This window comes from Pogoniulus pusillus, chromosome 28, assembly GCF_015220805.1.
Source record: "Pogoniulus pusillus isolate bPogPus1 chromosome 28, bPogPus1.pri, whole genome shotgun sequence".
NCBI classification, from domain to species: Eukaryota; Metazoa; Chordata; class Aves; order Piciformes; family Lybiidae; genus Pogoniulus; species Pogoniulus pusillus.
Window position 1 is genome coordinate 13,137,444 of NC_087291.1, and position 26,237 is coordinate 13,163,680.

Genomic DNA, 26,237 nt, shown 5'->3' on the forward strand with positions numbered 1-26,237 from the left:
GACTGTCTTTCACCAGGGAGTACAGTCCTCCCAAGGGGCCGATGGCCCAGGAGGCGGACACTGGAACGTTGGCATCTGGTAGTTCATTCCCACCATTCCTGCATCTGCCCTGTATAAACAGACATTTCTGTCCCTTCTGCCCTCTCCTCCCCCCCCCCATTCTCTTCTCCCAGTGTGGCGAGCTGGTATCCCTCTGGGATTTAAGGGGGAGTTGAGCTTTTGTCCTCGAGCAGCCTGGATCATTTTTACTGCGTCATTTGGGCCTGCGTGGGGAGGTAATGGCGGGAGGAGGACATCGAGGCCTGGCTGGGGGAAGGGAAGGGGAGGTTTGGATGATGTTGGCCTACTGAGGCCTTGGCAAAGCCCGAGATGGAGAACTGGGCTGAGAGTGAACACGATTTTGTGTGTTTTCTGTGGTGTTGGCCTGTTTCATGTAGTTTTGAGTAGTACTTCCATTTAAATTTCCAGTTCTTTGCAATCCTGTGGGGAGTGTTTCCTTTCGCTCCCGTGGGGGTGGGTACAAAAGTTTCTGTCCACTCTAAAGCTACACCAGGGAGAAATGCCTGAAAGGGAGAGAGATAGCAATAAAGTGCTGCTTGTTAAGTAATGTGAAATGTGCAGGTTAACTATCCTTTCTTCAAGGAGAGAAAACCCCAGAAGTTTGGCTTATTAACCACAGGTCTAGGGGAGAGGATAGTGAGGCACATCAGCCATAACACAGCTAGAAGAGGAGAACATGGCAATCCTGAAACCTTAGCACAAACCACACCACAGTTTTGAATGCAAGTCTGAGTTAGGAGATGAAGAAAACCTGCATCTGGCACTTGTATGTCCACCTCTTTGGGATAAGAGAACTGAAGACAAAACCAAGAGAATAAACTAGAAGGTTTCAGAAAATATTTTGATCAATACAACAGGAGAACAAATGCAGATACTGAGCAAAAGTCAAGGGAGTTGCTTTTAGTCCTTACAGGCTATATAAGATTTCAAGGAGGGGATCTCGGATCAGTAGAGAGAGAGAGAGAACATCTGCAGAGAGAGAGAGAACATCTGCAGGTAAATAATCTAACATCTAGCCCTAATTTATGAGCAAGTTTGTATTTTTTTTAATAAATTAATATTTGTCCAATAGGGAAGATAATAAATAATATTGTAATGCAAAAATTTCCCTTTCAAATTGGAAACATAATGAACAGTGACCTTTTTCAATTAAGCAAAAAATGTTCTTTTCAGAATATAAATCAATGAGAGCTGTTTCAGTGGTTTGCATACTTATAAAAATAAATATTTACTATGGAAATAAATGAATAGCATAAATATGTATTAAAATTGTAAGTCTCTGTTGCCAAGGCTTTGACTAACAAGTATGGGAAGTTGCTAAGGAGAAGTCAGGTGAATGTTTATTATTTGATCCTTATCAAAGAAATGAGCATATAAAATGAGTGGTGATACAATAAAATACGAGTGAAGATTTCAGAAGGCTGCTGAAACTGTTGCATTGCAGGCATGGCTTCATAAAGTTAAAAGAGTTGGGTGTGCTCAGCTTCTTGTATGATTAGTAACAAAACCTTTCAAAATGACAATCCAGAGCAGAAACTTGTATTGCATACCTTCTGGAAGAAACTTTCCAAAGAGTTCTGGTGTTATTGTTGAGCTTACTGGAAGGATAAAGAGGTCATCCTGTCAGTTTAGGCACTTAAATTAAGGTCTGTCTCTTCTGCCAGGCAACCAGCAACAGAACAAGGGGACACAGTCCCAAGTTGTGCCAGGGGAGGTCTAGGCTGGATGTTAGGAGGAAGTTCTTGCCAGAGAGAGTGACTGACATTGGAATGGGCTGCCCAGGGAGGTGATGGAGTCACCATCCCTGGAGGTGTTTATGAAAAGCCTGGGTGAGGCACTTAGTGCCCTGGTCTAGTTGATTGGACAGGGCTGGGTGCTAGGTTGGGCTGGATAATCTTAGAAGTCTCTTCCAACCTGGTTAATTCTATAATTTAAATTTAGCCTCCAAGAATACTACTTTTATGCCAATTTAAAGCTCAAAATGATCATTTTATTATTTCGTTGTTGTTCAGATGTTTTGGTTGGTTTTGGTTTTTATTAGGCCAGTGTTTGAAAACTATAAATAAGTTGAGTTTAATTTTTCAAGACAGTGCACAAACAATTATTTCTTATCTAAAATATGCCCTTTCTCCATGTTAAGTTTTTAGAGTGATGGCAATAAATACTATTCACCAAAAAAAAAACAAACCCAAAAACAAAACCCAAAAATTTTAGTGATAGATTTTTCTGATGAGAATTACTTTTCGCTCCTCAGAGCTGCAAAAATGGTGAGCATGACAGACGTTAATTTCAAGCTAGACAAGCTCATGTGTAAACTTTGTTTCTGTGCTTTTTACTGAAGATATCTGTGAGCCATTGCTGTGTGTTCCTGAAGAACAGCTACAGCAACAGCCAGTTTCATTGCATTCCATTACTTATATTGACTTTCAGTCTGAGCTGTGTCCTTGATTGTGTTATGCTCGAACTCATTGTGCAGAATAATTTGGGCCAATTTCCACATAGTTCTCCATCAGCAGTCATCAGAAATGCTACTAGAGGTTTACCACAGGGATCTTCTTGATATACAAGATATTTAATACAGTCTGTATGGCTGTGTTGGCTGGTTGCCATGTGATCACTTTTCTTCTTTTCTTTTCAGTGACCACATAAACACTCAGCATAGAAGAACCCTTCTCTAGTTACAGTAAATTTAGGGTGACCAAATATAAAGAAAGGAAGATGTGCTCAGTAACACAGCGTATCTTCAGCAGAGCTCATCTTACAGGGTACATGTCCTTTGCATTGTATTGAGTCATGGGGCAGAGTTTATTTTAGTCACCTGGTCTGATACATTATCTCTCAGTCCTCTTTCATCCTCGATTTCAATTAGTGCCTTAAAAATATAGATAGGTAGAAACTTAGTGTTTTTTTCTACCAAAATGGCTTCTCAAAGAAAGTCTTTGAGATACTGGTACAAATATTTGACTTACAGCACTGGTCCCTGAGCTGGTCCCCATAGAGCTGAGATGTGATCACCCTATATGAACTGATCAGTAATACATTCTAATTTCAATTCAGTAAATTAGTAATAGTAAATCCTAATTTAGAGTCAGTTTCTGTACCTGTCCTCATATTATAATTGTATGTAGGCAGAACATAAAGATGAGTTGTGATGTTGTGTTTTTCCACAAACTTCTTCTCCTGCAAAATGCAATCCACTTTGTGTGTGTGAAATGTTTCTAGTACCAAGTCATGGATACAGTGTGAGAAACTCAACAGACATCTGACTTCAAACAAAAAGGGAGAAGAAATATGTTTACATTTCAAGGCCCTGAGTGTTTTCTTAGTTTCCCAGTGTGTTATCCTCTGGGTTTTTTTTGCCTGTGCATCCATAAGTACTGTGGTTACTGATGTTTCATCCTGAGTTTAGAGATACTGCCTATTTCAATGAGTATTTCAAATACAAACTGTCACTTAACTTAGTAATGTGTGTTCAGTTGAAACCTATTTAAATATGACCATCAGAGGCTGGCTGTCAAGACTATCATTGGCAAAACGGATAGTGTTGTCTTGACAGTTCCTTTGTTCATCTTGGAAAACCAGGAACATAGGTTTATCAGATTTTTTTTTCCTTAACAAAGTGGATTATTATCTTTTAGTAAAGCTGTATCAAAAAGAGCTTGAAAATTCTTGCTCTGCCCTTCATAAGCTCCACCTTTTCCAGACATGCTGGCTCAGAAATCGGTAGAAACTGAGACAACTATACAAGCTACAGTTTGTCCCAGGTTGAGACTGTGGGGTTAAAAAAAATTTCTGGGGACTAGAAGATTGTTATTCAGTCCCATAATTCTGCTATCTTGTTAAAAGCTCACGACAAGGTCTCCTTTCCTCCTCCTCTTGTCCTGTGTGTGTGGCGGGAGCCACTTTATCTGGAATAACATGTAAGCAATAGGCCTCTTTGGATGGCAGGGGGGAGGATTGGAGCACTAGGGAGTGCAGATCTAGTATTTTTGGGGATGGGGAAAAATTCAAGGGGGTTTGCCCTGAATGGGGTAATTGCTTTATAATGTCTAGCTCTGTATTTTCTCTCTCTAAATATAATTCTGTATTTTCTCTCCAATTTGATTTGAGAGTTTAATTTCTGTTGTCTCTCTTTAAAAAAACCATGACACAGTTTTACCAAAAACAATGTATTCATTACTTTATTTTTTGTCTCTCAGATTAACCCATGTAATTTAACCAACATTATCTGGGAGTCATAAATATGAAAAGACAGCTTGATCCAAACAAGAGAAAAAGTGAAATTTCTTAAGTACCTTTTTCTAGACCAGCTTACCATGAGCCATATTATTATTTGCTTATCTGAGACACTTGATTATTATTAGGTGGGAAATAACAAAAGGATGTGTCCCATGTTTGTTTGTTTTTTTCCCTTTTTGTGTGTAAAGTGTAATGCACAATGATAAAAGTTGTTTGTTTAGAAAATAATTTTTACTCTTAAGCCACTACAGCAAACTTCTCTTAATCTATTTTCAGTGATACTTGTTGGGCATCTGTACTATTCCACATTAGTCACTGATGTTGTTCAGGTTAGATTTGCATTCTGATCTAAAGATTACAGGTTGCTGAATTATCCTTTAAGCTTCCTAGCCTTGTGAATCCATTAAGCCTTAATTAAAGAAGCATCTTAGGAAAAAAAATAATAATCAGACCATTTATATCCCAAGAAGATGCACATTGGTCATTTGTTTGTTCACCAGCATAAAAATTATTATTTAATGGAAATTTTAATCACAGCAAGCTTATAGATGGACATATTTTAAATACATTAATCTTTCTATAAGGTTATTCACAATGTATAAGGTTACTCCTCTGAAAAGACTGCTTCAGATTGCTTTCCGGTAATGCTAATACCCATTAAAAAGATGAATATATATGTGTGTAAGTCAATCATAAGGTATTAAAGAGGTGTAGCAACTTAAGCTTCTTTTCTTCTTGGCAGGTCACTTTGAGAAATGTCCTAGTTCAATTAAAATATTTTTTCCATTTCCTAGGAGTAGATTCAGATATCCTCTGTCCTCTATCTTATCTTCACTGTCAGGATTTAAAACAAACCTGAGTGGGATGTAAGAAGGATAGTCCTGCTACTTCAGACTCTGAACAGGTTCAAGTTAAGGATGTATACGTGTCTATATATCTGCATGTTCATCATGCCTGTGTCCAGGTTGAATATTTAGGAGATGCAGACATACATTTTTATGAGTCTAATTATTGTTTTATAGAATTTAAGCTGGCATAAACTATATTTTGTGTTCTTCAAACACCCATTCCTTCCTTTCCACTTTCAAAATGCTACAGTTGGGAGTGGAAACCATCTAAACCAGAGAGAAATACAAAAGAAAACAAGGAGGGGTAGGTGGAGGCTTTTTTAGATTAGATTGGTGATACTATGAAATGAACCTTCACAGAAATTTTTGTCATCCAGGCTATTGTCACATATTGCATATGACATGTGAGTGACTAAAGGCATTACCTGAAAGAAATGAAGTATTTTAGAGCAGGGGCATGTAACTGAACTATTCATGTAATGCTATCAGGAACACAAAATTGCCTGCCTAATTAGTTATTTAGTTCTGCCTTAAACATTCTGTGTTCTGCACTGCTTTGCACCCCTGCCTTGATTTTGGTGCAAAAGTGTACCTGAAAAAAAAAATCTTTATTCTTGGATGCTTTGGTCAAAAATATTACGATGCTTTGGGTATGAAATGAGCTTTGTGACTAAGGCATGAGGGTGGGGAAAGGTACTTGTTTCATATTACAGTGATCCTGTAAGGCCTCCCTCCTCCTTTCACCTTTGCAGCAGGCCTGGCAGCATTGCATCTCCTCAGATTATTGTTAATAATACAGCTCTTGCAAGTTTTAGGCATGTTTGTGTGCACTTGTGTGTTACTTTCTAAAAGGGAAAATACTTAGATTCAGGTATAGTACTGCTGGAAAGTTGCATTTCAGGCTGGCATACATATCAATTTATTAATAAAAATCAATAAATAATGCACACACAGGTGATAGTCATTATAGATCAGTGTCTGACTGTCAAATGACCTTTCTAAAAAAAAAACACTGATTTGCTTCTTCCCTTGTAGGTAATATCATGAAGTATAGAGGTTTGCTTTACTGACTCCTGGGTTTTCTCTTTTACATCCGTTTTATTACCAGATTCAAAACCAATTTCTTGTATTTTGCTGGCCATTCACCATATCATCATCCAGTCCTATCCAGTCAAGTAGACCATGGCACTAAGTGCCTTATCCAGTCTTTCTTTGAACACCTCTAGGGACAGACCTGGACAGCCCATTCCAATGCCAATCACTCTCTCTGTCAAGAAATTCCTCTTAACATCCAGCTTATACCTCCCCTGGCACAGCTTGAGACTGTGTCCCCTTGTTCTGTTGCTGGTTGCCTGGCAGAAGAGATCAACTCCCACCTGGCTACAGCCTTCCTTCAGGTAGCTGTAGACAGCAATGAGCTCTGTCCTGAGCCGCCTCTTCTCCCTCAGCCTCTCCTCACAGATCTGTGTTCGTGGCCTCTCACCAGTTTCGCCACCCTTCTCTGGACATGTTCCTGTGTCTCAACATTTCTGTTGAATTTGACCTACCACGGATGTTAATATTGTTCTATTTCTCGGTATGGTTTACTTTAATATAGTCTGTGCCCCCCCACTAAAAAAAAAACCTCTGTTGGTCCTACAAGAGTTGTAAGCTCTCAACAGGTTATGCTAGGTGCCTCTTTTTGAAATGGCTGAATGAAAAGTGCTAGAATTAATCCTATTTCACATGTATCCAAAGTGGCTCACAGCAAAGGAACCTCATGTTTACTCATTCAGAAATTCTAAACCTCAGAATTCGGGGATGGCATCTGACAAATTTTGGAGCTCCTAGAAGGCAGAACTTGTATTCCTAGCCACTCTCAAGTTCTTGTTACTGTCAGTTCTTCCAGTTGTCTTTCTTTGCTTCCAGTTGTATATGTGCTACTGTGTTAAAAAATCAATGATTCTAGATATTGGAGAACCAGGAAACTCACTGTAGCTGTTTCTTTTTCATCTTTTCTTTTTTCCCCTAAAGCAGAGGCTTATGATCCTAGTGTACAACCAGCATAGAGTGTGTTCAGATTTTTCTGTGGCACGGAATTATGGTGGGAAGAGGTCCCTGTGCCAGGGATTCTGGTGGCTCTTTTAGAATAGATTCAATAGAGCATCCCAAAGAGCAGTTGAGCAGTAAAAATTGAAGGCGGCCTTAGCAGCTCCCCTGTTTTTAAGATTCTCTGTGTGTAGTCACTACTCTGGTTTGCAGTCAACACTTTGCCTTTCAACAGTTCTTTTTTTTGAGACTGGAATTGGTCTGATATGTCTTGCAGTGTTCCCACCAAATCTAGCTCTGTGTGTTACTTTTTCTTACCTCTCAGCTCATGAAGTTAGTTGATCTGATTGGGAGTAAGAAAATGTTCAGGCAGGGGAAAATTTTGATCGAATCAACCTCACATGGAAACAACTGCCTGTGTGCCATCTGCAGTGGGCATTGATCCCTAGCTTGTTTGTGCCTTGCATTTGTTATGCATGAGTAAGCACATTAGCCTTTTCATTTCATTCATTAGACAGTTAGTCCTTGATTAGCGTTTTCTTGTTTCTGCCATATTTGCTACTACTCCTTTATTCGTTTTGTCTTGGGTCTGTCTTTTGCTTCAGTGTGTAGAAAATTAAGTTAACTACAACAGTTGTCCTTTTGTTTTGTTTGCATATAGGACTGGCTAACAAATACACTTTTGTAATGCTGGCACATCTAGTGTGGGATAAAGTATGAATGATGGGTCTTTCTAAAGTTAACAGAGTTATTATTTCAGTTCAGCTGGCAGGCTTTGTTTAGAGATGTGGTGTCTCAGGGTTTACTGTCAGCTTTATTTCATCTGTCTCTGAGAACTGTGGGATCACCTGGATACTTCTGGATATTTGCCTTATAAAATTGCACCTAAAAATAAATTTAAAGTCATGCAGCTTGTGAACATAGCACTGAAACTTTCAGGAGACATTTTGGATACCAGGACAGAACAAAAAGGTGGTTTATGGCTAACATCAGGCCATTCACTAGGGATTATTGCTGCCATTTTCTTGTAGAACAGTAAAATGTTAAATGACAATTCCATTCTTAAAGAGAATAGAAAAAATAAATAATTAACATGCTGTGCAGAAAGCAACAAACTATGTACTTATTTAGAACATGTCTAATGCTACCCTGAAGAGAAGTATTTCAGTGGAGTTAATATCATTAATGATGCCACTAATTCACGTCGTTTGATCACAAATTTCATCTCAGAATTCTATGCCGTCTTCCATCCATATGTAGGTAGAATGTGCAAAACGTTATGACTTCTCTGTTGCTTTTTTACTAGCAGCCTTTAAAAAGTTTATTTCAATGTTGTAAATCTGTCTGGATAACTTTCTCTTCAATATGCTACCCAAGTTCTTTACGTTTAGTTTTTCGAAGTACCCACAAGTTAGTAAACCAAACGTCAAAGATTGGAGTGTACTCTGCTCAAGATTGTGTGAGTGAAAAGCGTTTTCATAGAGAGTCACAGTCATGTTTGATGTGGTGCCTATATAGCTGCACTAAGTGCTTGCTTTTTTGAGATTTCTGCTAATCTCAACTGAATGGGAAATTATTTTGAACAAAATACGTCACATTATGTTTGTGATCAGCAATTATATCAAATTTAAGTGAATATTTTGTTTTCTTCCCCAAAATGCTAATTTGCATTGTTTAAAAACCATTTTAAAACATTACTAGAGGTCCCTTCCATGGCATTCATAGAATCAACCAGGTTGGAAGAGACCTCCAAGATCATCCAGTCCAACCTATCACCCTGCCCTATCCAATCAACTAGACCATGGCACTAAGTGCCTCATCCAGTCTTTTCTTGAAGACCCCCAGGGATGAAGCCTGCATTCTGTGATTCTATGCTTTCAGACCCTGACAAACAGAAAATGAGGTATCTCTTGGTGTTTATTTCTAACTTTTACCAGATTTTAGAGAAAGCTAGAGTGGCCATATGCAAATCTAAGACTATACATATTAAATAACTTGCCTGAATCGACCACTCACCTTTACTCTGGGAATAAATGTCACAGACATTCATAGGCCAGTACTCCTGCATGAATGCTCTTGTAGTAAACCTTCACCAGATGTGGACATTCCTTGCTGTTCAGAATTTGAAGATACTTTCAGTAGGTGTATCATGTCAAATTTGTTATAAGGAATAATGCAGTCTGTAAGAGGTGTTATGAATTACAAATTTCTGATATATCCCATTCTTGGAACAGGGTACCTGTGAGCTTTTTGAGTGAGAAGAGTGGTGTTGTTGGAAATGGCAGGTCACAAAACACCTTACAAACAATATGCCTTGCTTACAGATTCTGTTTTCTGTTTTGCAATTTTCCTGTCACAGTGAATTTCCATTTTTCTTTTTCCTCTTAGGATGCTTCAATTGCCCACAGATTCCATATTATGAGAGAAAAACATCCAGAAAAGTTCAACAGTAGGTAAGAACATAAAAATCTTTGCATATTCCTTGATTCTTTTCAAGTTATTAAGGTGTGTTCCATGAGGAGTTAATTTTGCACATCCTTTAAAATATTGATTCTTGTGAAAGAGAGGAAATTGATGCATTTTATAGTAACTGTATGCTCACAGACTGCTTGTAGTGGTTTGTATCTGGTATTTCAACTGAAATGAATAGCACTCTGAGTATACTGTTCTCACTGGTGAAACGTTTGACTTGTAAGACTAGCACGGACAAGATGATGCATTGTGGTATCTGAGGATCCCTGAATTGACACTTTGCCATTAGACACTGAAGAACACTTATTAGACAGCTGCAGATGGTGATCCTTATGTTGCATTCCCCCACGCACACTGGTACATTGACAGGGGGCTCTTCCATATATGCTCTTAGTAAGGGCAAGTGAATGCCATCTTACACATAAATGCTTTTATCATTAAACAACTTTGAATATGTAAAAAAGTCAGGAACGAGGCTTTGCATCTGTTCCTTGTGTTGCATTTTGGATTTGCAATGTTAGCTCAGAGCTTTTCTGCAGATGAAAAATGTATTACAACGTGTGCTGTAAATTCACCTTCTTTCAATACCTGGTTTGTTGAGTAGATAATATTCATCATGCAGTGCTTATGTTTGTATTTTCTTCTCTAGATAATTTAGCACCTAAGTTATGATGGGTGAAAGCAACATTTCATAAGTAATTAGCATTTAAAGGTACATGGGGAGAGGAAGGTAAAATATGAAGTTATTGGGAATAAACAGGGAATATCTAGACATTATTATTAACACAAATGTTTTGTCATTGTGAACCAACCCATAGACTTCCTTTACTTTTCCATGGGGGTGACCTGGAAAGTCCTGGATGATAGAATGTATGATAGAATATGCTGGTGGAGCTATTGCCTTAGAACTGTACATACTACTGCTTGAGTACATTTGGGTATTACCTAACTTCGTGTTGTTTTCAGGTTGAAAGTAAGAATTTTGTGCTTGACAGAGATGAGGTCTTTTTGCTTAAACACTCAGTCTGCCTAGCACCTGTGCAATGACAGCTTATGAACCCAAGTGTATGTTTGGTTTTAAGTTCCATAGTAAGCATTTGTTTTCTCTGACCTCCTCTTCCTGCCTCTGATGCTTTTCATTCTGAAAGAATTATACTATGGAAAGATCTGAACTGAAGCCTGATCTGTGCCTCTCAATATACTATACTCATTCAACAGGATTGGAGCTACTAGACATTTAGCTAATGCAGATATTCTAGGCCCTGAAGATGAAGCTGGTTTATCAGTGGTCTTTCTGAATATTTTCAGCAGTTGGCAATTATAATTTATAAAAAGCTCAGCTAATAACATGAGTTTCAGATCAAATTTCATGTCACAATAAATCATATGCCATTAATAACATCTGCTAGCAGACTCACCTTGAAATTCATCTATATTTTAAGGAACCTGATGTTTCTAACATTATCTTAAGGAAATTAATTACAAAAATATATAGTCCCAGCCCCTATGTTCTGTGGTACTGTGATATTGAAAGATCTTGTAAAAAGCAGGGATTCTCTGAGTGTGGGAAGTCTATTTAGCAAGATCATGCAGAATGGAATGTTTTGAGCAAAGCACTATAGTAGGGACTGATGTTGTAAATGCTTCTTTTTCTGTGTAGTGAGGAAAAAAAGGTGGATTTCTATTTTTGTTGAACAGAATTTTTTCCAGATTGTTACTTCACTAGTTTGTTCCACTAATGGTTGTTTTCATGTGGCAATACTCCATAATATCTCACAGCAGCATTTTCCTGCAGTGTGTAAAAATAAAACCCTGCTTTAGATGTCTGCTAAACCACAAGTCTTAGTTCACCAGAGTGTGGAATGTTTTTCGTGCAGTCTAAATGATCTAGGATCAGCAAGTTCAGCTCAAGTCAGATTCATAGTGGGCTCCACTGTTAATAGCACTTCCTCATTTTGAAGATCCCGCATTGCTTCTTTGAAAAGCCTACATTTCTTGTTGAAAACCCTGTGCTGGCACATGTGAATATCTCTTATGATTAAAAAAATGAAATCTTTTGTCATTTTATGTTAGTTTTCTCTTGCCTGACTTCCCAAGGTTTTGAGCTCCCACAGCTATCATTCAGTTGTGTAGAACCAGGTCCTTGCACTGAGGTTCTGCTCAGAAAATGAACATGTAAGAGTTTCCTCCCTAAAGAGAAGCTTTAAGGTTATGCTGTGTGCAAAGATATTTTGAAATCTGAGGGTGCTGTATTTACTTCAGTGAAGTAAGGTAGGCTAAGTTTTGGGTTGGGGAATATTCTATGGTAAATCAGGGCATTCCTTGACACTCTGATTCCAAGTTTTGCGTCTATGAGCATGCCAGCAGGGATATTCCTGACATGTTGTGCTTGTGTGTGCAGCCAGACCCTTCCTGTACTTGTCTTCACAAAATGAAGATGAGAGCATGTCACAAGGCTTAGAAGGACTTTTTAATGACTACGAGCCAGTACTTTCAAAGCAGGTGACTAATGATTAGGAACTCTGACGCATCTTGAAACCTTGCAGTGTTCATAGATTTTGGACACAAAGATTTGGTATTACTCACTTACTAAAAATAGAAGGGAACAAATTAAGGTCTGGGTTTTTTAAATACCTGGGCAGTATTTAGACATTTAGGCCTTTGGAAAATTTCAGATCAAACATGTAAATACTCATGAATTAAAAATCCATATGATTTGTTGTTTCTTAAATATACAAATGATTAACAAGGTCCCTTGTGGCATTTCTTTTCAGTGAAGCACCTATTTGAGTTTCTCATTCAATTGAAAGCAAGACCTTTTATCAAAAAGATCTTCTCTGTTCAGAAGCTTACTTAAATTTCACTGAAAATCACCTAAGTGATGCCTTACCAACTTGAAAAATGGAAGCTGCAATATGGAACAGCTCCATACCTGATGTATGTGGGAATGTCCCTCTTAATGAGGGACTAGATGACTTTTCAAGGTCCCTTCCTATCACATTATCACCAAGGTTGGAAGAGACCTCATAGATCATCAAGTCCAACTCTTTACCACAGAGCTCAAGGCTAGACCATGGCACCAAGTGCCACGTCCAATCTTGCCTTGAACAGTCCCAGGGACGGCGACTCCACCACCTCCCCGGGCAGCCCATTCCAGTCTCCAGTGACTCTCTCAGTGAAGAACTTTCTCCTCACCTCGAGCCTAAATCAAATGCACTCTGTGATTCTATATTGTTTTCCAAATGAGACTCAGCATAAATGTTTGACAGTGAATTTAAGTATTCATCACTTATTCCTAAAACCCCATTTTCAGGAGAGTAATTCTTCTTTCTGTTATGGCCAAATAGAAAAGAATGGAAGTGAGAACACAGGAGCATCCCCACTCCTGCTGAAAGAAAAAACCTTAATGTGCCATTTTAATTAGTTGTATCTTAAGATCATTAGCACACGTCCTCAGAAACTAGTACTGACGTTTCATTAAGATTTAAATGTGTTCACAAAACCAAGAGTCTCAGCTGTCACATTATCCACTCTACACGTCTGAAGTGCTGAGAGCCCTATGCTTGAGAAAGCAGAGTTCACATCCCAGCATCTCCTGCCTAAGAGTAAGGTCAGATTTTCTGATTTCAATATGAAGGGTCTGGGTTAATTCCAGGGGGGAGAAAACTTGCAAAAGGCAGCATTTCAAGTAGCAGTGTCACAAAACTAGGACATACTGCTGAAATAACGATTCCATTAGACCCAAATGCCCTGCAGGGAGATCTGTGTAAACATCATAGACTCGATGCTGGGAATAACAGCTGTATGAGTTAAGTGCCTGAAAATATACACAGGGAAACAAAGAATATGTTCAACAACAAACATTCAGTGAAATTAGGCATGCTAATTCAATTCTGGCACTCCATAGCATAAAATACATTTCTTAATTTCAGTAAGCTAATGTAGGATTTAGAAACTGTATTTACAACCTTAAGTACAGCGTCTTTGAGATTTTCAAACATCTACTTTTGTCTTTGTGGTGAAGAAATCCTAAATCAGAAAAAGTTCCTATTTCTAGTAACTCAATTTGTACCATGTTCCTGGAGATGTACTTTTTAAGATTCCCTTTCAGCTTGCTTAATTATGTTTTTGTTTTGTGGCACTGTCTATGCACTTAATTTCTAAAGAAATCATATTATAGAAAAGACTGATTTACCTCCAGCGACCTCCAGGAGAATGTCTTCTGAGTGAAGGAAGTTGTGCTTTTGTTTTGACCTACATGTTGTGTGACATCAGTTTAATCTGGGGAAAAACACAGAAATAAAAAATGGAAATAGTGGCAGGTAAACCAATCATAGCAAGTTCTTCCACATGTCCTAACATGTGGGGGTGACTGGGTCCAGAGAATGGTGGTGAGTGGTGCCACATCCAGTAGGCAGCTGTCACTAGTGGAGTCCCCCAAGGATCAGTGCTGGGCCCAGTCCTGTTCAATATCTTTATTGATGATCCGGACCAGGAGATCGAGTCCATTATCAGTAAGTTTGCAGGTGATGCCAAGTTAGGACCAGGTGTTGGTCTGTTGAAGGATAGGAGAGTCCTGCAGAGGGACCTGGACAGGCTGGATGGGTGGGCAGAGGCCAATGGGATGAGATGTAACAAGGCCAAGTGCAGGGTTCTACACTTTGGTCACAACAACCCCAAGTAGCACTACAGGCTGGGGACAGAGTGGCTGAGAGCAGCCAGGACCTGTGGGGTACTGGTAGATAGTAGCTGAACATGAGCCAGCAGTGTGCCCAGGTAGCCAGGAGAGCCAATGGCATCCTGGCCTATATCAGCAGCAGTGTTGCCAGAAGGACAAGGAAAGTTATTCTTGCCCTGTACTCAGCACTGCTCAGGCCACATCTTGAGTACTGTATCTGGTTCTGGGGGGCTCCTCAATTCAAGTGAGATATTGAGATACTGGAATGTGTCCAGAGAAGGGCAACAAAGATGATGAGGGGCCTGGAACACAGCCCTGTGAGGAGAGGCTGATGGAGCTGGGGTTGTTTAGCCTGGAGAAGAGCAAGGTGGATTCTGTGATTCTATGAATTGAGTGACATGTATAGCCACCTTAAAGAATGAAAACCATTGCCTTGTCCAGGAGGAAGGATTGTTTAGTGAGGTGCTCAAACCATACAGAGAGATTGACCCAGCATGATGATTCATAACAGGTCTGTCATAGAATCAACCAGGTTGGAAGAGACCTTCAAGATCATCCACTCCAACCTGTCACCCAGCCCTGTCCAGTCAACTAGACCATGGCACTAAGTGCCTCATCCAGGCTTTTCTTGAACACTTCCAGGGATGGTGACTCCACCACCTCCCTGGGCAGCCCATTCCAATGGCAAATCTCTCTCTCTCTCGGCCTGTAGCACTCTGTCCATGTGTTATAGGCCAAGGTGAATCAATTCATGTCAGGAGATAAAGAAATTTATTGCAGGTGTTTCATTAATCACAATAGGTCATTAAACCTTTTCTATGGATGTTCTACACATTCTTTAATTCATTAAAATTACTGCCTTCAATTCCAGTATGTTAAAGGCAAACTGAACTGCATAGGAATTAAATCTCATTCTTTTCCAATGTTTAGTCACATTATTTAAAATAACAGTAACACAGTGAAAGAAAAAGGTTCCTAAGTACTTTGATTTGTAGTAAATTCACATGTGAAGGGAGTCTATAACAGGAGAAACACTGTAACAAACTACTAAACTACAGCTTCCTATTTATTGCTTTCTCCCAAAGTATTATCAAGTACTTTTGTGCAAATGAATAAAGTGATTTCCCCCCAATTTTCATGAGCACAGTACATAAAATGCATTGCAATACAACTGGGTTTTATCAAACCTTGCTTGCTTTTTTTTTATGGAAGGGGTCTTACCCTCAGAATTGGTGAATATTAGCAACATCAATTTGCAGCTGATTTTCAGATTTCATTTTGGATCAATTAATTTTCAAATCTCTGAAGCACATGGCAAATCTGTGCATGAGTTTGATGTGGATGTATTTCATTTTTACATCAGGTGCTGGGCTTCATAAAGAGCCAAGCAGCAGTTATTTCTAATATATATCACAAAACCAACATAACCTTCTTTCAAAATCTAGTCAAGGTTGCTAAGTGGCCACAGTGCACTTACATATATTATTGACAATATCCAAGCCATTAAAAGCAATTAAATGAATTGTTAAGGAATAAGTTTTACACTTCCTATTTAATAAACATAAACACATTATTCTTTAGCACAAAGAAATTAAAATTTAATCACAACATTAAAACCTTTACTCTGAACTGTGAGTGCTTCATGGAGCAGGTTTTTTTTTTTAATCTCTTAAGTTTAGTAATTAATTATCTATTTTTGGAGAATCATAGAATCATAGAATCACCCAGGTTGGAAGAGACCTCCAATATCATCCAGTCCAACCTAGCACCCAGCCCTATCCAGTCGTTTAGACCATGGCACTAAATGCCTCAGACAGGCTTTTCTTGAACACCTCCAGGGATGGCGACTCCACCACCTCCCTGGGTAGCCCATTCAAATGGCAAATCACTCTCTCTGCCAACAACTTCCTCCTAACATCCAGCCTATACTTCCCCCGGCACAACTTGTGACTGTGCCCCCTTGTTCTGTTGCTGGTTGTGTGGGAAAAGAGACCAACCCCCACCTGGCTACAGCCTCCCTTCAGGTAGTTGTAGACAGCAATGAGGTCTGCCCTGAGCCTCCTCTTCTCCAGGCTGCACACCCCCAGCTCCCTCAGCCTCTCCTCACAGGGCTGTGCTCCAGGCCTCTCACCAGCTTTGTTGCCCTTCTCTGGAAACGTTCCAGCACCTCAACATCTCTCTTGAATTGAGGAGCCCAGAACTGGACACAGTACTCAAGGTGTGGCCTGACCAGTCTTGAGTACAGGGGAAGAATAACCTCCCTCATTGTTACTCAGGCATATTCTACAGTACCCATAGATAATGAGAGCCCAAATACTCCTTAGCAGGGTATACACTGATAGGCTATGCAGTATGCGCTTTTGTTTGGCTTGTGCTTTATGTCACAAGAAATTGGGTCCTGGAATTGCTTCAGATTCAGCATCTCACAAGCAGTATAACCCGGGCTTCTAACTGCACACACTGAAAGTGCAAATTAGTTTGTGCCATATTAGACAGTTAGGTAATTAGAAAAAAATAGATTTTTTTTTTAAAATCCAATCACTCTAAACTTATTTTAATACTACTGTTCAAAATTCACTTTCAAATAGATGACCTGAAAAGTCATCCTTCCAGCCATGATGCCAGCCCCTGATTAAATAACCTGTAGTCCTTGTCTTCACTAATTATATGACTGAAGTGATTTGAAGTACTTAATATACCTAATAAAGAGCCTTTGTCACCATCTCCATCACTTCAGATAACATTTTTCATTTTCCTCTTTGTTCTGTTTGAATGTCGTTTGCCTGGCTCGTGTCTGTGTGTTTTGATGTAAACAGTCAGACTGTTTCTGATCTGCTTTCAAATCTCTTACTTTTATTGCAATGGGTTACATAGTGCTTTCTAAGACATGTGCAAAGCTGGAAGTATTTCCAACCTTATACTGCCTTGCAAAGTGTAAGTTGTGTCTCATACAGAATGAGATCAGTGCTGTGGATGTCCCTCAGGTAAAGTTCTTATGGATTTCTGGTGCATATCTTGATTTTATTAACGTAGGATATGTTCTCCCAAAGACAATATTTTGAAAACACAGTTCTTAATAACAGAGCAGTTCATGTCATGCATTTGTATGAAAATTATATGATAGATAGAGTTGTATGATAATACCTCTTGTTATAAGAGGGCCACGGAGATGCTCAGAGGGCTGGAGCAGCTCTGCTAGGAGGACAGTTTTAAACCATTACTCCTTGTGCTGTCATTACAAAACCTTGTCAATAGTCCCTCTTCAGCCTTCCTGTAGGCTCCCTTTAGATACTGGAAGGTCACTACATGGTCTCCTCAAAGCCTTCTCTTCTCCAGGCTGAAAAGCTCCAACTCTCACAGCCTGTCCTCATAGCAAAGCTGCTTCAGCCCTCTGAGCACGTTTCTGACCCTCGTCTGGACTTGCTCTAGCAGTTCAATGTCCTTCTTGTGCTGGGGGCTCTAGAACTGTACACAGTACTCAGGTGGGGTCTGACATGAGCAGAGTAAAGGGAGAGAATCACCTCCCTTGCCCTGCTGGCCACGCTTCTCTTCTAATGACATCTTTATCTCTGCTTATGATACCCTTATTAACTCAGCATCCTGTTGGCTTTCATTGCCGCAGAAGCACACTGTTTGCTTATGTTGAGACTCTCTCCAGCAATTCCCTAAGGTGCTTCATTAAGTAAGGGTCCCAGAACATGGCACGATACTCCAGATGCAGCCTCATCAAGGAAGAGCAGAGGGGCAGGAGAACCTCTCTAGATGTGCTAACCCCATATCCTTTCAAATATGGTCCAGGATGCTATTTGCCTTCTTGTCTAGTAGGGCACATTGCTGCCTCATGGTCATCCTTCTGTCCACCAGAATCTCCAGGTCTATCTCCTCTGCTCTGCTTTCCAACAGGTCAGTCCCTGACCTGTACTGGTACATGGAATTGTTCTGTCTCAGATTCAAGACTTTACATTCCAGCTCAAAAGGTCTAGGAAGATTCTCTGAGAAAACCATCCATCACAGAATTAACTGGGTTGGAGAAGGCCTTTGAGATCTTCAAGTCCAATGTATCACCTAATACCTTCTAATTAACTACACCATGGCACTAACTACCTCATCCAGTCTCCTTTTAAACATCTCCAGTGGTGGTGACTCCACCACCTCCCTCGGCAGCCCATTCCAGTGGCCAGGACTTGATGATCTGTGAGGTCTCTTCCAACCTTGGTGATACTGTGATACTGTGATTTCGGTGAAGAACTTCAAGACTTAATTCAAGACAAGTAAAGAAACATATGTGGAACAATGTAATTTTGTTAGTGTTTCTGGAAGATCTAATGAATGGTAATTATAGAAATCTGAATTAATTCACTGATGAGTGATTGCAAGGATCAGCTGGATGCTTGTGGTATATCATGGCATAAAATGGATCACAACAGAAAAGCAGAAAATCCCTAGGTAACAGGTTTTATGTCCAGTGATTTGTTGGAATTTAATAATCTTAGAAAGTTTTCCAATTATATCAAGTTTCAGTGCCTGGAAGTGTACTTAGGTACATAAACAATTAACATTGTTCTATAGGTTCAGAAATTAATACAGTATTTTAAAATCCTATTGAACTTGCATGAAACTCTTTTCCTGATATGCCTTAACTTCAATACTTCAAATCCACGTGACATAGGGAGGTAGGGCAACGGCTGCCTAGGATTCTGATTTAGTAGTCAGAGGAAGAGGCTGGCTGTTAGATTTGCCATTTTTTTGTTCAAATTAGACTTAGGGAACCAGCTGCAAATAATATGGTTTCCTAGTTCTTGAGAACTTTTCAGTTATGCTGTTTTTAATAAAGATTTGTCCATATGAGGCACAGCAAGGTCTGTTAACCTTTCTTACAGCATGCTATTTCTGAGCCAATTATGAAGATGTCTAAAGGCATTGAATGCTCTATGGAGCAGTAACTTGTGATTTGGGAGTATAATGGCCAACTGAAGAACTTTTTCTGTGGTTAGAGTATTTGTGCTCAGAATATATTAAAAACAAGGGCAGGATTGATTTTTTTTTATGAGCTAAAATACTTTTTGGATCTTTTTCTTTTAGTTATGATGATATATTAATAACTACAGTAGGAGCAAAAGCAGCAGAATATTCTTAAGTGATTTGGATTTTGTTAGCAAAGCCTTGAAGGCTGTTTTAAGCTGTCAATCTACTTCTTTATCAAGATTTTGTTGATGTTCAAAGAAAGAGAGAAAGTGTGTTAATCAAAGAAATATGTTCTTCTTGCTGGTATGAGGCAGCTGACAACTCACTCTGAATGAAATCTTCAGTATGTTTAGCCGCTTTGATTTCATAGGGAATTGCAGGGTAAATGTTCTGTGAAAGTGAATTGGGAACATAAATTTAATTGTCAAATTGTTGTGCACACATAAAAAGGTAAACCTGAGCAGACTGACCTAAGTAGAGCTTGTGCTTCAAAAGCACTTGAGGTAGCAAAGCTGCACAGCAGCCTTGCCACTGCAACCATGGGAGTGTTTTTAATGCTGGCTTCATAGCGGGGGACACTCAGCCAGGAAAAGGGAGATTGGGGTTCGGTTCCCCCTTCTGACATGGCACTCTCTTACTGGGGAAGTAGTTCAATCACTAAACAAAAAACCCAAAACCAGCAGCAGGACTACAATGCAAACATGAATCCCCTATTTGTGGCAGAAACACAGTGAACACAAACAAATAAGCATGTGGAAATTCAACTCTGTGAAGAGTCAACTCTTCACAGTGTGGAAATTTGACTCAACTGGGAAGAGACGTTGTTGTAGTACTGAAAGTGCAATGAAAGTTTTTAATCCTGTTGTTTAAATTGCTATTTATCTACCCACTAATTTATTCTCATGAACAAAAGAAATATCATGGAAACTGGTCACACATGCTACACATAAACCACTTTTCTAGCATACTAGCAGCTGTGTACCAGAATGAGAGTCTCAATTGATTCTGTTAAATTTAGAATAAGAAAGCACAGACACTAATCTAAATTACTTGCACTCTGGCACATTTCCTAAGCACACAAAGTAGTCTTCCTTTTCTCCTTCTTTTGACATAGCCTACAATGCCCAAAGACACTGAAGATGTAGGATAAGGGTCTGTAAGGGTGATGCAGAACACTATCTTTTGGAGAGACATATTAATTAGGCAGAGCAAGCACTCCCAAAGAGAGAACTACTTAGAGTTGCAAGAAGAAGAAGATGCCTGTCAGGGCTACTCTGAACATTCTTTTCCAGTTTCTCAAAATTATTTGTGCATAGTTGCAGGTGACCTGCATAATGACTGCAGATCTGCTTCTAAACTGGGTGGCATTTCGGGGACTGCCTGAAGCACAAGAACACGTGTTTTCTGAGGTACACCATCCCTGGAGGTGCTCAAGAAAAGCCTGGCTGAGGCACTTGGTGCCATGGTCTAGTTGATTGGCTAGGGCTGGGTGATAGGTTGGACTGGATGATCTTGGAGATCTCTTCCAACCTGGTTGATTCTATGATTTATGTTACCACCAGCACAATGCAGTATCCCCATGGCTGTCTTGCTTGTACTTCCAGAGCTTTCTCAACTACCACTAGCTGTACAGTCCTGCACTGTTACAAAATGCAGAGCTGCTTGAACACAGTGGATCAAAAGCTAGTGGCCACTAATATCTCACATTAAACCATGTTCTGTATCCCTTACCAAATGGGACTTTTTTAGATATCTCAAGTGAAGTAAATCTGTCAGATTAAATTTTCATTTACAAATTTGTCCTTGGTAGAAGTCTCATTGATCTTTTGCTTACTTTTCCCCTCCTTTAGCATCATTTTTCACTTTCTGATTTTGACTCCTTTTTTCCATGGCTTTTGTAGCTTTACTTTGTTCCTTCACCTTATAAAATAATCAAGGATACAGATTTCAACAAACCTACACTCTTGGTTAAGAAGGATTTCAAATTTTATTATAAAGCTAAATTAAGAGCTGCTTAATGCTCATGGTTTAGTGTTTTAATAAAAAGGGAAATGGAGAGCTGACAGAGCAAGAGGGAAGTGCTTTTCAGCCATGTCTCTTACTTAAGTCTTAAGTGTTGCTTTGTTTGGTCTATTCATTATTTTTTCTGAAATCTTCGTGGTGTAATGTCTGTCTTTTTCATAACACTCCTCTATGAAATGAAATTATATGTTGGTGTATAGCTGCATGTGGTGCACAATTCTACCAGAGTACTCTTAGACAATGTAAATTGAACCATAAGTATGCTCATTTGTTCTCCTGAACTGGCACTCTAAAACCTGCAGCCTGAAAGAGGACATACTCAGTTTCTGTGACGAGGTTTTGGTGCTCAGTGCAAAGTCTGAAAGCACTTCCAGAGGTGCAGTCTTCGTTTGAAAACGTGTAGTAATGCAAGCTCAATGCATCTTATAGTGGGTAAGTGACATTAAGGTTTAGAGAAGTCTTCCTTACTTACTGAAGTCTGTGCAGAAGTACAAGGCAAAGCATAAATACCACTTCAACCTGAATAATTGCTATCCTTTTTTTTGATAGATTTAATCACTTCTGTGCTTTTTTGAGAGCTTTCTGAAATACCTACCTGTTAATGTTTATTTTGTTCTATCCTCTAATAATTTAGATTTGGATATAAGCCCAAACATTTAATAAAACTCAACAACTAAATTCCATAGTAGGTCAGACAGTGTTTCACTCACAGTGCTGATCTAGCCAAGCTTTTATGCAAGGCATAGTTTTTACCTTCACATTTATGTTAAAAAATGCAAACGTGGAGTTTATAATGAAAATATTGACTTAGGCTTTGTCAAGTACTGTCTTGTACATTAAACTTAAGTAACCTTCTACTATTTCAGACTGATTGTCCTAGTTTACAGAGTACTGGTAGGGTACTGTGTATAGTATCACAGAATATTGGACATTTTTGATGGCTGGCTATAGCTTACCCATGAACCACAGGAGGTGAACAATTCATATGGCTTTAAAAAGTCAGTATCTTTCTAGTTTTTTACCTTGGGAAATTCTGGATTGTCTGTATGGGAAAATATCCTGCTTTCTGGAAGGAGCTAAAAATGAACAGCTAGTAAAGCTTTCTCAGGTGATTGTGCTAGGCAGGAAATAGTTTCCCTGATGTGAAAGCATTTTTCCCATTTAAAGACAAAGCTAATTTGGATTCAAAATGATCAGAGCCTTGCCTCAAGTACAGACAAATAGCTTTGTCTCTTCCACCCTTGCTGCTGTATGAAGAGCTGCAGTGCTTGCTTGAAGTGAGTCCCAGCTTCAACACCTAGTAAGGACTCACTTTCTCTCTGTGTGCTGCTTAAGTACAAACGGTCCTATGGGAGAAGCCTTGGGGTTTGGTTTATTTGCTTGCTTGTTAAGATGAATGTAGATCACTTGAGCAGCTTGATACAGTATGGGTCCACCCCAGGGACTTATCATTCTGCTGTCTTGCTGCCAGGATGGTAACTCCAGCTAGTGACATGGAAAACTGGCTGGAAGTGCAAAGGTAAGAGTAGCTGCCTGTGATGTTAGAGTTCAAGTTTGAGCCTGTAATGCAAATACAGTATACATGTGCTGTAAATCCCAGGTAATATACATTGGCTCACCAGGGATAGTTAATAAGGGGTAGCTAAGTATGTTTTTAAATGTAGCTTTAAACTGATAGTCCATCTGTTAGGTAACAGTTTTTTTCTGGGTGAAAATTTCATTAGAATTGGCATTGTTTTATACAGGTTTTGGTTTCACTGCATAATACAGCCTAATCAAAGACAGCTAAAAATAATCCCAGTTAGCTTCACATGGAAGTCATAATAGGCAAAAAAAGGGCAACAACCTTTATAGTGCAATGACCAGTGAAAGAAAATCTTTAGTTAGTGGTGAACCCAGTAAGATTTCTTTATTACAGGGCAGACAAGTATGACACTGTACTTGCTTACGAGCTGGATTCCTGTGTATATTCACAAGCTGCAACCTTCTGTGGTTACTGTACAGAAGGACTTAAAGTTTTGGAGGTGAAATGTTGGTTTTAGGTAGAAAGGCATTTTAAATAATGCTGCATTAAGTATTGCTGTCAATAACTCTGCTTTTCGTGCTATAGGTCACTCTAAAGATTTATTCCAGAGATGCCTTTGGCAACAATGAGGAGAGGCTGAGGGACCTGAGGCTTTTTAGTCTGGAGAAAAGAAGGCTTAGAGGGGATTTGATAAATGTTTATGAGTATCTGAAGGGTGCCAGGAGAGAAGGGACAGGCTTTTTTCACTTGCTCCCTGTGACAGGACCGGGAGCAACAGGTTGCCTCAAAAGAAGTTCTACCTCAGCCACAAGGGGGATCTTCTTTACTGTAAGGGTCACAGAGCACTGGAACAGGCTCCCTAGGGGGGTTGTGGAGTCTCCTTCTATGGAGACTTTCAAGGCCTGTCTGCATGTATTCCTCTCTGATCTGTGTTGGATAGTATTGTCCTGCTCTGGCAGGGGGGTTGGACTCAATAATCTCTTTGGGTCCCTTCCAGTCCCTAACATCCTATGATTCTATGGTGATCCTATGAACTCTTCAGATTGTGTTTGGGTTGTTTTCGTCTTCTAGGCTGAAATATAGCATGTGAATTGTCTCTTAAGAAACAAGAGACAGAGAGAGAAGTAAGTTTTGGACCCCATAGCTTATGATTAAGTTCAAAATGAGGGGTGAAAAAATTGCATTATCTACTTTGGATTGAATGTACACTTTCTACGTTGGACACTAGTGAAAATGGTTTAAATGTTTTCTAAATTATAGCTCACAGTAATAAAAAATGCACATAGAACATATTTGTTTCTTACAGTTTTAGAAACAGTTGATATCCTCATTTGTACTTCATAATCCACCACAGTGAAGGCTTAATAGACCATTAAAGAAACGGTGGGAAGTTAATTTTAATATGTAATGGTGTGAGGGGTTTTATTTTTTTCCTTAATACAATGAAGCTTCTAACAATTTTATTTGCAAAGAAGATGATTATTTAATAAAGTGACAAACTGTCCCACTGATAGGATACATTAATTTTCTTCTAAAGCTGTTCCTTGTGCTCCATAAGAAGGTGATAATTAGGTTTGCAGATTAGAATAACATAATCAGACCACTTGTGTGGATGCTTGTTAAAATATATTTTCCTCTTCATATAAGCCTCATAATAATTAAAAACTGTTTAAAAAGGGAACTATTCTTTTTCAGCATGGACTTTTTAAATGAATCCTAATGATATATCAAGTTATTCTTAAGCTAATTCCACTTTTTAAAAGGTTAATATTTGAAAAAGAATATGGGAAGTGATTAACTGATGAGTTTAAGTATTAGCATTAGGTTTTGCAGGAACACCTACAGTATAAAACAGTGCTCATTCATATCCTGATTTAATTTCTTCCACTGTCACTCCTGATTGTTCCATTTAATCTTTCTTAAGTCACATAAAATTATCTTGTATGTGTAAATTAACAATCATTTTCTAATTCCACTGCAAACTTGAAGCACTGTCAGGGAGGGGGGGAAGTATTGGCAGTGATTAATTCTCCATTTTAAAGAAAACTAAATGAAGTTACTATTGAGGTAGAGTGCACACAGACTGGGTTTTTTGGTGATTCTAGGCTCAAAGGCAGTAGAAAAATAACAATGAATTGGTGATTCTAGGCCCAAAGGCAATAGAAAAATAACAATGAATGTTAAATGAGTGGCTCACATCTAAACAACTGAGTCTCGTGTCTGTCACATCGGAGCGGTGCAATATCCACTGACCTTAACTTTTAAAACACTGAAGCCAATTTCCTTTGCTTGGGATTCGTGCAACATCAAATGCATCTTAAAACTAACTTCCTGGCCCAAGCCCAAAGTGGAAAGTGTGCAGGCTAAGGCCATTTAAAGTGCTTTAAGTGTTCCTAGCTCCATCATTTTTAATAGGATTGAGATTTTTTAAAATTCTTTTTTAATAAGATTAAGTTTTTTTTAAATTCTTTTTTAATAATGCAATTAAGTCTTATTTTAGGGAAGAGAGAAAGGAGGTGGTTTGGTTGGGGTTTGTTGTTTACAGCAGATGTGAAATTAGCCTCACACTAAAGAAGAGAAACTGTTTTCACAAACAGGTCTTGGTATTTCACCGAGTGCTCGTCTCACTTTCAAGGTCTGAGATGCTTCATTGCAGTAGTTATGATCAGTGTGTTGAGAAAGTAGGACTGATGTAAACACTAAAAGAACGACATATCCTGCTTAGAAATTATTTCAGTTTCATATCACTGAAAGTGTTACATTAGCAAGGATTCAGTGAGTTATTAAAGACCGTGCTCATCTAATTCGTACATACGTTCTTGTAACCCCTACTTTGTGTGCACTCTTCCATATATATATTTGATATACCAGCTTAATCAAATTCAGGTTGCTGTTGGGGACATTTTTTATGGACAAGTGAAAAATAATCAGTTTCTTTTTATTACCATTATGGAAGAAGTGGGGGAATATTTTTTTTCCTAGTGTGCTAAATATACATACTGAAAAGGACAAATGTTCAGTCATTTACAGAGGGGGGTTGCAATACTGACTGATTTAGCAGCACTAGATTAATATTATAGACTCAGTCATGAAAGGATGTATAAAATATATTTTTAATATCGTTAAGTCTTTTTTTTTAATCATCCTTGGATGTTAACCAAATTTTCTTAGCATCTAAAGTAAATCATATGACAAAGATTACCTTGTGCTCTTGCCTAGAAATTGATCAATAATGGCTCTGTAAGCCCATAGGTCAGCTATTTAGAAACAATTGACCACAGTTTTCTCTTTCTAAATAGACTATTCACAATCATCACCATGGTAAATAGCTACTTTGGGTGGCATTTTGTGTAACATTTAATTCTAGATGGTTTTGGTTGAATGAGTTACAAAGCATCCA

At 38.9% G+C, this 26,237-nt stretch overlaps 1 protein-coding gene across 12 annotated transcripts in view; it reads left to right on the forward strand.

Annotated features, from left to right (window-relative positions):
* The window catches only part of DGKB (diacylglycerol kinase beta), a 477,946-nt gene that overhangs the window by 324,701 nt on the left and 127,008 nt on the right, over window positions 1-26,237 (forward strand). For all 12 annotated transcript variants that reach the window (XM_064167184.1, XM_064167194.1, XM_064167193.1 and 9 more), the window contains one exon: window positions 9,564-9,628. In XM_064167184.1, coding sequence (XP_064023254.1) covers window positions 9,564-9,628 — 65 coding nt within the window. The remainder of the gene's footprint in view (window positions 1-9,563; window positions 9,629-26,237) is intronic.